General features: G+C 61.1%; 1 protein-coding gene across 2 annotated transcripts in view; it reads left to right on the top strand.

The window, feature by feature from the left end:
• The first annotated feature begins 847 nt into the window (after positions 1–847).
• The window catches only part of SLC35F3 (solute carrier family 35 member F3), a 38,102-nt gene continuing 22,545 nt past the window's right edge, over positions 848–16,404 (top strand). The window contains exons 1-2 of one of the 2 annotated variants that reach the window (XM_036453399.2): positions 848–906; positions 1,624–1,874. In XM_036453399.2, the coding sequence (XP_036309292.1) occupies positions 1,628–1,874 (247 nt within the window). In that variant the 5' untranslated portion in view covers positions 848–906; positions 1,624–1,627. Of the gene's footprint in view, positions 907–1,131; positions 1,284–1,623; positions 1,875–16,404 lie in introns of those variants that run through there. The other variant, XM_036453398.2, reaches the window with a different exon arrangement.

Consider the following 16,404-nt stretch of genomic DNA (forward strand, 5'->3'; position numbering starts at 1 on the left):
TGCCTCTTGTACGCCCCCTACTGGGGATATGCCCGCAACCAAGGTACATGCTCTTGACGGGAATCGAACCTGGGACCCTTCAGTCCCCAAGCCAACGCTCTTATCCATTGAGCCAAACCGGTTTCGGCCTGCAGTGGTTTTTTAAAAACATTTTTATTGTTATTGGTTTCAGAGAGGAAGGGAGAGAGAGAGAGAGAAACATCCATGATGAGAGAGAATCATGGATCGGCTGCCTCCTGCACGCCCCACCCTGGGGATGGAGCCCGCAACCCGGGCCTGTGCCCTGACCGGGAATTGAACCGTGACCTCCTGGTTCCTGAGTTGATGCTCAGCCATGGAGCCACGCCGGCCGGGAAACATAGATGACCTCTTGATTCACCAAAAAGCGTGGGACGGTGTTTCCTAAGAACCTCATTAAAATAAAATTTTTAAAAAAATCCTCACCAGTTTGGCTCAGTGGATAGAGCGTCAGCCTGCGGACTGGAAGGTCCCAGGTTCGATTCCGGTCAAGGGCATGGACCTTGGTTGCGGGCACATCCCTACTAGGGGGTGTGCAGGAGGCAGCTGGTCGATGATTCTCTCTCATCGACGTTTCTGACTCTCTATCCCTCTCCCTTCCTCTCTATGAAAAAATCAATAAAATATTTTTAAAGGATAAATACATAAAAATATATTAAAGAAGAAAATAAAATAAAATACACGGCCTGAACTGCTGACCCTGGGGCAGCAGCGGGGCCTGGCCAGTGGGGGGAGGCGTGGCCAGGAGGCGGAGGCGGAGGAGGAGGCGGTGCCTGGCGCCGCTCCCGAGCCCCGTGCACGCCCCCACGGCCACGGCCACGGCCACGGGGCGGGGCACAGCGCCCCCACCTGGCCCGGCGCTGCCGGCTGCGCGCGCGCCCGGCTCAGGTGCCCGGAGAGCGCGCACCCCGCGCCCCGCGCCCTCCCCGGGCATCCGGGCGCCCGCGGGCGGCGGGAAGGTGCGGGCGAGGCTCCGGGGCGGCGGCGGCCGGGGCCCCGGGAGCCGGGCTGCAGCGGGAGCCGGAGCGGAGCCGCGGCCGGAGGGAACGGGAGGGAACCGGGCGGCGCTGGAGAGGCGCGCGGCGGGGGCGCGCACGGGGGCGCACGGAGGGGGGTACCCTCGCGGGCAGCGCGCCCTCCTCCCCGGCCCCGCGGCTGCCGGCAGCTCCGCCCGCGGCCCCTCCGCCCGGACCCTGGGCGCCGCGGCCGCCGATGGGGATCCGGGAGTTCCCGGGCGGCGCGCCCCGGGGCAAAGGCAGCGCCACGTGAGTTGCGCCCGGAGCGCGCGGGGCGGGCGGGCGGACGGGCGGGCGGACGGGCGAGCGGGCGGCCCGGTCCGCTGGGGGGCCGGGCGGTGGAGTGGGCCGGGGGGTCCCGCCGGCCTGCGCCCTCGCCGCCCGCTTTGGACCGGGCACCGGGCACCGGGCACCGGGCACCGGCGACGGGACCCGGGAGCGGGGTGGGCGGTGAGCGGGGACGGGGAGCACCTGCCCCGCAGGCCGGTCCGCGCCCCCGAGGCCTCCGATCCTCCGACCCAGCCTCACCGCCCCCTCCATCCCCATCCCCATCCCCATCCCCACCCCACCCCACCCCACCCCCGGCCAGGGGCATGCGGCGCTCCCCGGACGTGAGCCCGCGGCGGCTGTCGGACATCAGCCCGCAGCTGCGGCAGCTCCGGCTGCTGGCGGTGGACGAGGCCATCAAGGAGGAGCTGCGGGGGTCGCGCTCCGTGGAGGACCTCACCCTCTCCGGCGGCGGCGGCGGCGGGGCGCCCGCGGGGCTCAGCTCCATCGAGGAGCGCATCCTGCGCATCACCGGCTACTACGGCTACCAGCCCTGGGCGGCCAGCTGCAGACGTAAGGCCCGCACCCCGGGGCTGGGACCCCCCCAAACCCCCACCCCAACCCCAAAGCCCTGGAGCGCCCCCCAAATCCTGGGAGCGCCCCCCAGCCCTGGGCGGCCAGCTGCAGACGTAAGGCCCGCACCCCGGGGGCTAGGACCCCCCCCAAACCCCCACCCCAACCCCAAAGCCCTGGAGCGCCCCCCAAATCCTGGGAGCGCCCCCCCCAGCCCTGGGCGGCCAGCTGCAGACGTAAGGCCCGCACCCCGGGGCCTGGGTCCCCCCCCAAAAACCCCCACCCCCAACCCCAAAGCCCTGGGAGCGTCCCCCCAGTCCTGGGCGGCCAGCTGCAGATGTAAGGCCTGAACCCCGGGGTGCCCCTTCCCCGCCCCTGTGTCCCCCCAAACCCCCAAGCCCTGGGAGCGCCCCCCAAATCCTGGGAATGCCCCCCCAGCCCTGGGCGGCCAGCGGCCAGCGTAAGCCTGCACCCCGGTGCCTGTCCCCCCCCCTAAATCCCCACCCCAACCCCAAAGCCCTGGGAGTGCCCCCCAAGTCCTGGGAGCCCCCCTAAGCCCTGGGAGCGCCCCTCCCCCAAGCCCCGGGAGCGTGCGGAGCCCTGTGCCTGGCCGCCCTCCTGTAACCCTAACCCTGGCCGAGGGCTCGGACCCAGGTTGGCACCGTTTAGGGAGAGGCCGGGCGGTGGGTGTCCTCTGGGACCTTTGGGAATTTATGATCCAGTCTCTTTCGCTCCAGACCCCCTCCTCCTCCTCCCCAATCTCCCCCCACCCCCCACCCCTCTCCTCCTTCCTCGCACACCTCCCTGTCCTGTCCCTCGCAGTGAGGGGTCGGTCCCTGTGGCAGACATTGGGGGGGTGAGCTTCCCTGTGGATCGGAAGGGGCTGCCCTCTCGCCCGCCCTTCGCCTCAGCTTTCTGTCCGCCCGGCGTGGAGGCCTGGGATCGGACCCTCGCTCGGTCTGGTAGAGATGCCCGGTTGGTGGTAGGGATACACAGTGTCTCCCAAAGTGCGGGACGCGCACCCCCAGGGGTGCGGGACGAGTCTGGTGGGGGTGCGCGCGGCGCCGGCGTTTGGTGGGGACAGGCACTGCACCGCGCTCAGCGGCGCCTCATTCTGCGTTCTCATGAGGACGAGGGGGACTCGGCGTTACGAAAGCTACAGAAGGGGGACACGTGTGCCAGAAGTTTGGGAAACACTGGTGGTAGGGACACCCGGTTGGTGGTAGGGACACCCGATTGGTGTCAGGTGGAGCCGCCAATACCTGGCCCATGGCTTTGGCGGCGTGGTGATCCGCGGTGCGGGCGGGACCTGCGTGGTGGGGACGCGTTGTGGGGCCCGTTCCTGTCTCTGGGTTTGGGAGGGAGACGGTGACGCCCCCCCCCCCCCCCCCCCCGGTCGGGGTCCCCCTGACTGTGAACCGCACTGAGGGGGTCCCATCCCCACGGTCTGTCTCCTGACCCCCGCGAGGCTGGCTGTGACCCCTGGCGTCTGTGTGGGGAGTGCGTGGCACTCTATCATGGTCCCAGGACACGCTCTGCCCGTGGCTGCTCGGCATTGGGACAGAGTCTGTTGGTCCTTCGGGGGGGAAAGGATCTGGCTTCCGTACATTAATCACAGCCGGTGCTAAAAATACATCCACGCTTAGCGTGTGCGTGTGTGTGTGTGTGAGTGTGTGTGTGTGTGTGTGTTTTTCTCTCCTCAAACCCCTGGTTCCAAGTCAAAGGTCAGTGGCGTGCTAGCGGTCAGCGGGCTCCGTCTTTAGTCCTCTGCGGGAAGCAGTGGAAGAGTCTCGTGTTTTCTTTCCGTGTCCTTGTTGTCCGTGCCTGAAGGACGGCGAGTGATTGCGCCGAACTCTGTCTAAAGGTTGCCCGGGTCTCCTCCCAGCTCCCGCGTCGGCCGCTGAGAAACGGGAGCCGGTGAGCAGCCGGCTGTGGGTTCCAGGAGGAGGACCCAGGGCCGTTTTCGAGTGGGAAGCCCTGGGCGTGGGAAACCCCCGGGGAGCATGGGAGACGCAGACGATGCTTCTGCCGCTTCCGTTTCGATCAGAATTTTCTGTCTCGTATTCCTCGTCTCTGCCTTCCCCGTAAGCAGGCACAGGGGTGTCCACCGCAGTCTTCATGGGCCCGCCCCATTAGCCCGAAGGTCATTCTAAGGTCGGTCGTGGTCATTGCGTCGGTGAGCTTGGGAGCGGCCGGCCGTGTTGGGTGCAGGCATGCTCTGTCATAGTGTTGGGGTGGCTCAGTGGTTGAGCGTCGGCCTAGGAACCAGGAGGTCACGGTTCGATTCCCGGTCAGGGCACAGGCCCGGGTTGCGGGCTTGATCCCCAGTGTGGGGGTGAGGGGTGTAGGAGGCAGCCGATGAGTGATTCTCTCTCATCGTGGATGTTTCTGTCTCTCTCTCCTTCTCCCTTCCTCTCTGAAATCCATTTTTTTTTTTTTTAAAAGGACGGGAAAACCCATGTGGAGCGATATGAGCAGACACAGGGCCGTGAATAAAATCAGCTCTCCCCTCTCGTAAAGATCTTGCTTCCCCCCACGCTAGTTCCTTCTTACCAACATGCGTTAGGTGACAACTGACGTTTTGACGAGTTAATAGGCTTTTTAACGTTTAAATTTAGAGGAGCGAGTGTTTTATGAGAACAGCCAGAGACCTTTGAGAGCAGCGGCGCCTGAGCTGTGTTGAAGAGGGAGAACCATACATTCTAAGGCGTCTTATTTATACGTTGAAATCAGCGAATGCGTGTGCTCGCTGCTTAATCACCATCACCACGCTCAGCAGACGGGGAGACGGGCTCACAAGGCCACTTACTCTCCTGGTCTCGGGGCAACGGTCCATTTCCCAACCTCGTGGGTCGGGAGAAAATTGTGTTTTTCCTGTCCTGATGGCAACGGCTGGAGAGGCCTGGACAGGGAGGCACCTGCTCAGTTGTCTGGGACGTGGGCACACAGCCTGCCCTCGTGCAGCTTGAGGTACCCTTGACCTTGACCTTGACATTGATCTTGACCTCGTCCGAGATGGCACGGGAGCAAGGATCGCCCTGCGGGAGGCTCGAGGGCATTGGGGCCCCTGGGACGTCTCGGAGCCGGTGTCTGGCCGGACGGATGTTTGCTGTGACATCCAGCGCGTCTCCTGCCGGCCGTGTCTCGTCCATGGCGCTGGACGGGGTGGAATTCTCGTCGGAGACTATTTTTATCCTTCCCCGCCATCCACTCCGCCCGGGGTGATTCCCCAGGGGTCGGAAGGAAGATGTTTCCTTCGCCGAGTGCGCTTCCTTGTTTTTCCTTTTTACGAGTCGCGTCTGCTCATTTCGAACGAACGCATGTGAAGATGTTCTTCTTTTTCTTTTTCTAAGTATTTTTATTGATTTCAGAGAGAGGGAGGGAGAGGGAGAGAGAGAGAGACATCCATGGTGAGAGAGAATCCTGGATTGGCTGCCTCCTGCACGCCCCCCACTGAGGACCTGAGCCCGTAACCCGGGGCCTGGGCCCTGGCCGGGAATCGAACCGTGACCTCCTGGTTCCTAGGTCGGTGCCCAAACCACTGAGCCACGCATGCAGGGGGGTTTAATAAACACTTTCCACGGAAAAGTGCATCGTGCTGGCGTGGGACACCTCGGAAGGAGATCCCTTCTCTATACATTTAAAAAAAATTTTTTTTTATTGATTTCAGAGAGGAAGGGAGAGAGAGAGAGAGGGAGAAACATCAATGGCGAGAGAATCATGGATTGGCCGCCTCCTGCACGTCCCTTACAGAGGAGGGAGGACCGAGCCTGCAACCTGGGCATGTGCCCGTGGTCAGAATCGAACCCGGGACCCCCTCAGCCCACAGGCGGACACTCTATCCACTGAGCCACACTGGCTAGGGTAAATGGTTCTCTCTTATCTTTGCTTCCATCTCGCTCTCCCTCTCTCTCCTTCCTCTCTGAAATATATAAAATATATTTTTTTTTTCTTAAAAATCAACAAAAACCCCCAATTGCTTAAACCATGGGTTACGGGAGCCTGACTCAGTCCCCAGCCTCCCTCGGCTCCCTGGAGGGGGGTGTGGGATGGAAAGTTCCAACCTCGCCTTACCCTGGCTGCCATGGCAACCAGCCCCCGCCTCCCGGCTCCCTGCAGGCCAGGTTGTCCTGCAGACTCAGGTGCGGTGGGAGGAGCCCACCCCGCCTCCACCTGGCTCTCAGGGTTTGAGGGCTCTGGGCCCGAAATGCGGACCAAAACGAAACATATCTATTCCTTTCCCTTTAAAAAAAAAAAAACAACAAAAACCAAGAAACTTTTTGATGAATTGATTGGGGAGACGTTGGTTCCCAGGTGTCCGATTCGACAGCCTGTGGCCTGTACATCCTGCGGAGCGTTCACCACCCACGTCAGTGCCCATGGAGGCTCCCGCCCGGGACATCCTCCGGGAGCGCCGTCAGGTCCATCACCACACGGGTGTCGCCGGGAAGGGATGGGGCCGGGACCCTCAGTCAGCGATGCCCGCCCTTCAGAAGTCAGCCGGCCGCTCTCAGTGGACAGAGCGTCAGCCTGCGGACTGAAGGGCCCCAGGTTCCAGTCCTGTCAAGGGCATTCCCTCCCCCTCCCTCTCTCCGTCTCCGTCTCCGTCTCCCTCTCCCTCTCTGTCTCCCTTTCCCTCTCCCTCCCCCTCCCCCTCTCCCTCTCCCTCTCCCTCCCCCTCTCCCTCTTCCTCCCCCTCTCCCTCTCCCTCCCCCTCTCCCTCCCCCTCTCCCTCTCCTCCTCCTCTCCCTCTCCTCCCCCTCCCCCCCTCCCCCCCTCCCCCCCTCCCCCTCCTCCTCTTCCCTCCCCCTCTCCCTCTCCCTCTCCCTCTCCCTCCCCCTCTCCCTCTCCTCCCCCTCTCCCCCTCTCTCTCTCCCTCCCCTCCCCTCTCTCTCTCTCCTCTCCCTCCCCCTCCTCCTCTCCCCCTCCCTCTCTCCGTCTCCGTCTCCCTCTCCCTCTCTTCTCCCTCTCCCTCCCCCTCTCCCTCCTCCTCCCCCTCTCCTCCCCCTCTCTTTCTCCGTCTCCCCTCTTCCTCCCCCTCCCCCTCTCCCTCTCCCTCCCCCTCCCCCTCTCCCTCCCCCTCCCCCTCTCCCTCCCCCTCCCCCTCTCTCCCTCCCCTCCCCCTCTCCCTCCCCCTCCCCCTCTCCCTCTCCCTCCCCCTCTCCTCTCCCTCTTCCTCTCCTTCTCCCTCTCCCTCTCCCTCTCCCTCTCCTTCCCCCTCTCCCTCTCCCTCCCCTCTCCTCTCCCTCCCTCCCTCCCCTCCCCCTCCCCCTCTCCCTCTCCCTCCTCCCCCTCCCCTCCCCCTCTCCCCTCCCCTCCCCTCCCCCTCCCCCTCCTCCCTCCCCCTCCCCCTCTCCCTCCCCCTCTCCCCCCCCCCTCCCCCCTCCCCCTCTCCCTCCCCTCCCCTCTCCCCCTCCTCCTCCCCCTCCTCCCTCCCCCCTCCCTCTCCCTCCCCCTCCCCCTCCTCCCCTCTCTCCCTCTCCCTCTCCCTCTCCTTCTCTCCCCTCTCCCTCTCCCTCTCCCTCTCCTCCCCCTCTCCCCTCCCCTTCCCCCCTCTCCCTCCCTCCCCTCCTCCCCCCTCCTCCTCTCCCTCCTCCTCCCCCCTCCCCCTCCCCCCCTCCTCCCCCTCTCCCTCTCCCTCTCCCTCCCCTCCCCCTCTCCCTCTCCCTCCCCCCCTCTCCCTCTCCCCTCCTCCCTCCCCCCTCCCCCCTCCCCCTCCCCCTCCCTCCCCCTCCCCCTCTCCCTCCCCCCTCTCCCTCCCCCTCTCCCTCCCCCTCCCCCTCTCCCTCTCCCTCTCCCTCTCCCTCTCCCTCCCCCTCCTTCTCTCCCTCCCCCTCTCCCTCCCCCTCTCCCTCTCCCTCCCCCTCCTCCTCTCCCTCCCCCTCCCCCTCTCCCTCTCCCCCTCCCCCTCCCCTCTCCCTCTCCCTCTCCCTCTCCCTCCTCACTCCCCCTCCTCCTCTCCCTCTCCCTCCCCCTCCTCCTCTCCCTCTCCCTCCCCCTCCTCCTCTCCCTCCCCCTCCCCCTCTCCCTCTCCCCCTCCCTCTCACAGGAGATGTGTGTGGCTGGTGCTCTGTGCTTTGCACCTGAGCTCTCCGATCCCGAGGCGCAGAAAGAGCGATTGGAATTCACTATCCGCGGGGCCTCTCTCTATTGATCGGAACGGACTCCTTTCCACCCGCCGAACAGACTTCCTTTGTCGGTTCCTGGGGAGCGGCTCTCCCTCCGTGCCACCCCACCCGCGGCCCCTCTGATGGACGTCCCCCAGACCCCGCGGCCCTCTGATGGACGTCCCCCCAGGCACCGGCCAGTCAGACCCGCGGCCCCTCTGATGGACGTCCCCCCAGGCACCGGCCAGTCAGACCCGCGGCCCCTCTGATGGACGTCCCCCCAGACCCCGCGGCCCTCTGATGGACGTCCCCCCAGACCCCGCGGCCCTCTGATGGACGTCCCCCCAGGCACCGGCCAGTCAGACCCGCGGCCCTCTGATGGACGTCCCCCCAGGCACCGGCCAGTCAGACCCGCGGCCCCACTGATGGACGTCCCCCCAGGCACCGGCCAGTCAGACCCGCGGCCCTCTGATGGACGTCCCCCAGGCACCGGCCAGTCAGACCCGCGGCCCTCTGATGGACGTCCCCCCAGGCACCGGCCAGTCAGACCCGCGGCCCCTCTGATGGACGTCCCCCCAGGCACCGGCCAGTCAGACCCGCGGCCCTCTGATGGACGTCCCCCCAGGCACCGGCCAGTCAGACCCGCGGCCCCTCTGATGGACGTCCCCCCAGGCACCGGCCAGTCAGACCCGCGGCCCCTCTGATGGACGTCCCCCCAGACCCCGCGGCCCTCTGATGGACGTCCCCCCAGACCCCGCGGCCCCTCTGATGGACGTCCCCCCAGGCACCGGCCAGTCAGACCCCCGGCCCCTCTGATGAACGTCCCCCCAGGCACCGGCCAGTCAGACCCCCGGCCCCTCTGATGGACGTCCCCCCCGGCACCGGCCAGTCAGACCTGCGGCCCCTCTGATGGACGTCCCCCCAGGCACCGGCCAGTCAGACCCGCGGCCCCTCTGATGGACGTCCCCCCAGACATCAGCCAGTCAGACCCGCGGCCCCTCTGATGGACGTCCCCCCAGGCACCGGCCAGTCAGACCCCGCGGCCCCTCTGATGGACGTCCCCCCAGGCACCGGCCAGTCAGACCCTCGGCCCCTCTGATGGACGTCCCCCCAGACCCCGCGGCCCCCTCGATCTGGCCTCCAGCCTCCCGCATGCCGCCTGGCCGGACGCCGGGCGGGCCCTGGCTCATCCATCGCTTCCCGGGGCGACAGTCCAGAGTCAGACAGACGGACCGCCATGTGGGGAGGGCGAGACCTCATGTTCATAAGCCTCCCCCCTTGGTTAAGCCTCTTGTAAAATACATATTTTTGTATAGACTCCAGGGAGGAAGGGAGAGGGAGAGCGAGAAACGTCCATGATGAGAGAGAACCCTTCATCGGCTGCCTCCTGCGTGTGCCCTGGCCGGGCATCGAACCCGGGACCTCCTGGTTCCTAGGTCGATGCTCCACCACGGAGCTCTGCCAGCCGGTTCCTCACTCTTCGTTGCTTTCGCACTAGCAAGAGGGAGTGGTAGAGACGCAGCAGGCGTGCAGTACATTTATTGAAGGAAGGAAGGAAGGAAGGAAGGAAGGAAGGAAGGAAGGAAGGAAGGAGCCCATGCCTATCTGGAAAGGCCTGTGCAGTGAGGGCCGTGTGACCAGCACGAGGGTTCTGGTTTGACACGCTCCTGTGAGGTTAAACCCGGTGACATTTGAGGTCCTTTTCCACGCAAGGGCTTCCTGCATCTCGGTCTAGGAAGGGCGGGGGGGCGGTCGAGGGAACAGCGAGTGGAGGGGTTGCGTGAGAAGATGCACGCGGAAGTATTTTTAAAAATTACAAAACGGAAAAACAAAACGTTGCCCTAGCCGGCTTGGCTCAGTGGATGGAGCGCCAGCCTGTGGACTGAAGGGTCCCGGGTTCGATTCTGGCCAAGGGCTCAGGCCTGGGTTGCAGGCACATCCCCGGTAGCGGGCGTGCAGGAGCCAGCTGATCCATGATTCTCTCTCATCATGGATGTTTCTATCTCTCCTCCCTTTCTCTCTGAAATCAATAAATATATTTTTATCTTTTTTAAAAAATATATATTTTACTGTCTTTTTACAGAGAGGAAGAAAGAGGGATGGAGAGTTAGAAACATGGATGAAAGAGAATCATGGATCAGCTGCCTCTTGCACACCCCCCTACCAGGGATGTGCCTGCAGCCAAGGTCCATGCCCCTGACCGGAATCGAACCTGGGACCCTTCAGTCCGCAGGCTGACGCTCTATCCGCTGAGCCACACCGGTTTCAGATAAGAAATATATATATTTTAAAAAAAACACACAAAAAAACAAACAAAATGTTACTGGGCTGTCCATCGCAATAGCCCAATCGGTAGCTATACCACAAGACGGAAACCCCAGAATGTCTGGAGGGGAGAGAGTTAAAAATTAGCTCCGAGTTTGCAGAATCCGAAGGAACGAGAATACAAGCCAAGGTCTCTTAACCTCGCTTGCGTTTGACTTGACCTCCGAACGCTCAGCCCACGTGCGCGCTGCCGCCCCGAGCTTTGCCCTTTTTTTCCATGGAACAGAAACACATTTCCGCCGGCTGTCCCCGCATGAATTTCCTTTTTATCTTTGCGCCGCGGGAACCATCAGGTGCCTCCGAAAGGAACGGAAACCGCGGAGAAAACACCCCTTGCGTCCGGGAGAATGGCTCGCCGCGTTCCGCTCGCCACGCATCCCTGGACGCCGTTAGGCAATCAGACTCCTTTGGCCCGATCGGAGTGGCTCAGGAGTAGAGCATCGATCGGCCTGGATTCCAGAAGGTCCCGGGTTCGATTCCCTGGTCAGGGCAGGGCACATGACCGTTTCAGGGCACAGGACTACTATTTTGCAGAACGCGATGTTAAGGAAGGTGAGACATTCAGCCCCGGCCGGTGTGGCTCAGTGGATAGAGCTCCCAGGTTCGATTCCGATCGAGGGCACAGGCCCGGGTTTCAAACTCAGTCCTCTGTGGGCGGCGTGCAAGAGGCAGCCGGTCCATGATTCTCTCTCCTCATCGACGCTTCTCTCTCTCTCTCTCTCTCTCTCTCTCTCTCTCTCTCTCTCTCTCTCCCTCTCCCTTCCTCTCTGAAATCAATACAAACGCATATTTTAAAAACTAAAAAAGAAATACAGCCTTTTTCATATCTGACGGCATCCCGGATGCTTCCCTGGGCCAACAGCCCTTCTTGCCTCGCCGTGGAGATGCTGTAGGACTGGGAGGTCCTGGAGAGTTCTCCCACCCCCAGGCCCCGGCGCTGCAGGTGTGGACACGGGGACCCGGGCCGGCGCGGAGTCCGGTCCGGTTCGCTCTCCCGCAGCCTCGTCCCTGTGCCCCGGGGATGGGTCCCGGGAGGGTTAGGGGTTCTGCTGAAACCCTCCTCCGGGAGCAGCTCTGATTCACGGCCCCGCCCGCCCGCCCTCCGGTGAGTCAGAGGGCGCTGTGCAGAGCGGGCTCACGGGGAGAGGCGGCTGTCGGTTGCCTGGTTACCGGCGGGACAAACACAGAGTGATTTGTGTTGTGTGTGCGCCTGGGGAAAGGCTGCCTCATTGTCACGGTCAAGGCTGAAAGGCTGAGCCGCGGGGGGTCAAGGCCCTCCCTCGTGCAGACGGGGGCCGGGAGATTGTCTCACCGCGGCGTGGGCTCCGGCGAACCCCATGCAGCCAGCGGCCCCCCCGGGGAGCAGGGAGGAAGGACAGATGGCGGTTAGGAGGTCACCCGTTCATCACAAGGTTGTGGGTTCGAGCCCCGGGTAGGGAAGGACCAGGTGGCAACTGACCCGTGTTCCTCTCTCACATCCATGTTCCTCTCTCTGCCTCTCTCCCCCTTCCTATCACTCTCTAAAATCAAAATCAATAAAAACAATTCTCGGTGGAGGATTGAAAGTGATGATGAGCCCTGGCCGGTGTGGCTCAGTGGAGAGAGCGTCGGCCTGCGGACTGAAGGGTCCCAGGTTCGATTCCGGTCAAGGGCATGTACGTTGGTGGCGGGCACATCCCCAGTAGGGGGCTGTGCAAGAGGCAGCTGATCCATGTTTCTCTCTCATCGATGTTTCTAACCCTCTCTCCCTCTCCCTTCCTCTCTGTAAAAAATCCATAAAATATATATATATTTTTAAAGTGATGATGGCTGAAACTAGTTTGGCTCAGTGGATAGAGCGTCGGCCTGCGGACTGAAGGGTCCCAGGTTCGATTCCAGCCAAGGGCATGTACGTTGGTGGCAGGCACATCCCCAGTGGGGGGTGTCCAGGAGGCAGCTGATCCATGTTTCTCTCTCATCGATGTTTCTAGCTCTCTCTCCCTCTCCCTTCCTCTCTGTAAAAATCATTAATATATATATATATATATACATATATATATATATGTATATATATATATATATATATATATATATATATTTAAAAAGTGATGATGATGATGATGATGAGGAGGAGGAGGAGGAGGAGGAGGATAGATGCCATTTCTGAGCCCTAACTGTGGGCCATTCAGGGTGCCGGGCGCAGGGTCCCCACTGCTTTACCAGCACGTTATCAGAGTGGGGTGCTCCTGTCGCCCCCATTTTACCTAGAAAACGGAGGGTGCCCGGCCAGTGTGGCTCAGTGGTTGAACCAGAGGTCACGTTCCATTCCCGGTCTCAGACACGGCCGGCGTGGGAGACACGTTACCATGAAGGAATCCGAGAATGGAAGCATGTGGAGAGGATTCTCCCTTTTTGTTTTATTATTTTTAAGAATACATTTCTTTATGGATGTCAGAGAGGAAGGGAGAGGGGGAGAGAGATAGAAACATCCATGATGGGAGAGAATCATGGACCAGCTGCCTCCTGCACGCCCCCTTCCCCCCCCCCCCCCCCCCCCCCCCCCCACACACACACACTGGAGACGGATCCCACAACCCGGGCCTGTGCCCTTGGTCGGAATCGAACCCGGGACCCTCCAGTCCGCAGGCCGGCGCTCTGTCCACTGAGCCACCCTGGCCAGGGCCGATGCCTCCTCTTAGAAGCGGCACCCTTTGGTCGCGGGGACCATGCCTCTGCCTCGCTCGCCCGGGGCCGTGTGGCTAACAAAGCTTCTGGTTTAGAAACATCACAAAATCCATCCGTCCTCTTAATCGCAGAAAAAATGTAAAATAAAAAGCTCTAATCCCTCGGGGCCGGGGTACGAGAGCTTTTTAAAGAGACGGCGGCCGCCCAGAGAATGACAGAGGCCCTCCCCGCAGCCCGAGTGGCTCCGGGGCTGAGCGTCGACCTGTGAACCAGGAGGTCAGGGCTCCTGCCCCAGGGCTGCAGGCTCGGTCCCCGTGTGGGGCGTGCAGGAGGCCGCCGATGCGTGATTGTCTTTCCTCCTTTTAAAATAAAAAAAAAAAAAAATAAAAAAAAATATATATATATATTATTGCTTTTTTCTAGAGAGGAAGGAAGAGGGATAGAGAGCTAGAAACATGAATGAGAGAGAAACATGGATCAGCTGCCTCTTGCACACCCCCCACTGGGGATGTGCCCGCAACCAAGGTACATGCCCTTGACCGGAATCGAACCCGGGACCCTTCAGTCCGCAGGCCGACGCTATATCCACTGAGCCATACCAGCTAGGGCATGTCTCTCCTCCTGGATCTTTCTGTCTCTCCCTCTTCTTTCCTCTCTGAAAAATATATCTTTTTTTTTAATTAATAAAGACAAAGCAAAACAGAAACGCCCTAGATCCTTCCCCGCTCCCCGCGCTCCTGCTGACCCGAGAATGGATGGGGTCCCGGTCAGGGGGCTGGGGGCACGGCCGGTGCCCTCTGACCTCACCGGGCCTCTCTGTTCCCCGGGGGAGTCTGCCCGAGGCCAGCAGACCCGTGCAGCCCCCTCCTCGCCAGACCCTGGGGGCCTGCTTTATCCAGCGCCAGGAGCTGGAGGAAATGGCCTGCAGCCTCCGGCTACACAGCCCCGTCCACCTGGGCCTCGGCGTGGGTCCTTTTTATCCGAATTAATATCTGATCGGGCGTGCTGGTCGGTGAACCCTGGGGACGAGGCGGGCGGGAAGTGGACCGGGGGACGCGGCACCCATTTTGTGCAATTTCGCGACGCTCATGGCCTCTGCAAAAAGCCTCCTATGCCTCCCGTCCGAAAGGACTCCGTGTGCGTCGGCTTGAAGGGAGGAGGGATGGCAGCGACGGATGGGGAACAGGAACCGAGAGGAGCGCCGACACCGGTGTGGCTCAGCGGGTAGAGCGTCGGCCTGCAGACTCAAGGGTCCCGGGTTCGATTCCGGTCAAGGGCACGTACCTGGGTGGCGGGCACATCCCCGGTAGGGGGTGTGCGCAGGAGGCAGCTGATGGATGTTTCTCTCCCATCGACGTTTCTGGCTCTCTATCCCTCTCCCTTCCTCTCTGTGAAAAATCAATGAAATATATTAAAAAGGAAAAAGAACCGAGAGGATGAAAACGGATCTAAGTGACCACCGAGATCACCTTCTTCCCCAGCAGAGAGAGAGAGAGGGAGAGAGAGAGAGGGAGAGAGGAGAGAGGGAGAGAGGGGGAAAGAGAGGGAGAGAGGGAGAGAGGGGGAGAGAGGGAGAGAGAGAGAGAGAGACAGGGAGAGAAGGAGAGAGGGGGAGAGAGAGACAGAGAGAGAGAGAGAGAGGGAGAGAAGGAGAGAGGGGGAGAGAGGGACAGGGAGAGGACGCCGTGTCTCTCTGGATCTGTGGCTGACGTTAAAAATAACCAAGCAGGGCAGCGGGAGCGGAGCAGCCGTGGCCGGCGCGCGGGAACGCAGGGAGCATCCATTATCCCGACCATCGTCGGTCGCTGGGGCGTCACTCCATGTTCTCTCGCCGCGTCCTCTCGCCTCTGTGTCTGGCGTAATTCACGGGGTTTTTTTTTTTCTTTCTTTCTTTCCTTGTGTGTTTCGGAGACTGTGGCTGTGAAAGCGTGGTGGGCGAGCTGAGGGAGGCATCCGGTGGCACAAAGGAGTCGGCTGCTCAGGGCTCCCCTCCCCTCCCCACCCTCCCCGCTCTAGGCTCCCATTCCGAGGGGAACGAGGTGGCTTGTCCGCATTTCTGGTCACCACCTCCCTCTGTCGGAATACTATGCTGACGGCTTTATTTTATTTTATTTTTTAAATATATTTTATTGGTTTTTTTTTTTTACAGAGAGGAAGAGAGAGGGAGAGAGAGCTAGAAACATCGATGAGAGAGAAATATTGATCAGCTGCCTCCTGCATGCCCCCGACTGGGAATGCCCTTGACCGGAATCGAACCCGGGACCCTTCAGTCTGCAGGCACAACGCTCTATCCATTGAGCCACCCCGGTTTCAGCCAGTTTTCTTTTTACACTTACTTTCACATCAGCCCTTTTTCCCCCAATGCTTGTGGAGGGGGTGCCTCCTGGGTAGTAGTAATCCTAGTGGTTCTTAAGCATTTAGAGGTAGGGCCCTGCCTGCGGTAATGACAACAGAAATCCACCAGGGGGCAGACCAAGCCAGTGTTTTTGCTCATTTTTTTTTATGATTTCAGGGAGGAAGGAAAAAGACATGGGGACAGATGGTCTCATATAAAGGTTTCTCTTAGGACCGATTCCTTGTCCCCTACGTATATGTATTGATCATTTAAAAATAGATATTTTTTTATTGATTTCAGAGAGGAAGGGAGAGGGAGAGAGAGAGAAAGAAAAACGTCAGTGATGAGAGAGGATCATGGATCGGCTGCCTCCTGCACGCCCCACGCTGGGGACGGAGCCCGAAACCCGGGTATCTATGTGCCCTGAACGGGAATCCATCTGCTCGTAGATCGATGTACATCCACTGAGCCGTGACCCTGTTTTATCATTTAATTATTTATTTATTTATTTATTTGCTTATTTATTTTTAAAATATATTTTATTGACTTTTTTATACAGAGAGGAAGAGGGAGGGGTAGAGCGTTAGAAACATCGATGAGAGAGAATCATCGACCAGCCGCCTCTTGCACGCCCCCCCACCGGGGATGTGCCGGCCGCCAAGGTCCATGACCTTGGCCGGAATCGAACCCGGGACCCTTCCGTTGGCAGGCCGTGTCTTTCATCGCTCGCTCTGGGTGGAGGTGCTTTTCCTAGAGGCACGCCCGCCATCCTTTCCAGGATGACCGGGAGTCCCGGGAGAGGCGCCGTGTCCTGAACCTCGTCCAAGCGCAGAGCCGAGAACTCCGAGGGCGGCCGCCCGCCGGCTCGCAGGCCCTGGCTTCCTGCTGCCGCAGCTGCGAGGCGGCCTCACGGGGCCGCGCACTCCGAGGGTATATTTAGGCGCTTCCACTTACCGGTCCCGGAATAGCCATCGGCTTTTTGTATCTCGGTCTTCTTCTTCTTCTTCTTTTTAAATATTTTTATTGATTGGCAGAGGGGAAGGAAGAGAGAGAAACATCCCTGATGAGAGATAAGCACGGACCAGCTGCCCCCTGCACG

This window comes from Pipistrellus kuhlii, unplaced genomic scaffold (genome assembly GCF_014108245.1).
Source record: "Pipistrellus kuhlii isolate mPipKuh1 unplaced genomic scaffold, mPipKuh1.p scaffold_m20_p_25, whole genome shotgun sequence".
NCBI lineage: Eukaryota > Metazoa > Chordata > Mammalia > Chiroptera > Vespertilionidae > Pipistrellus > Pipistrellus kuhlii.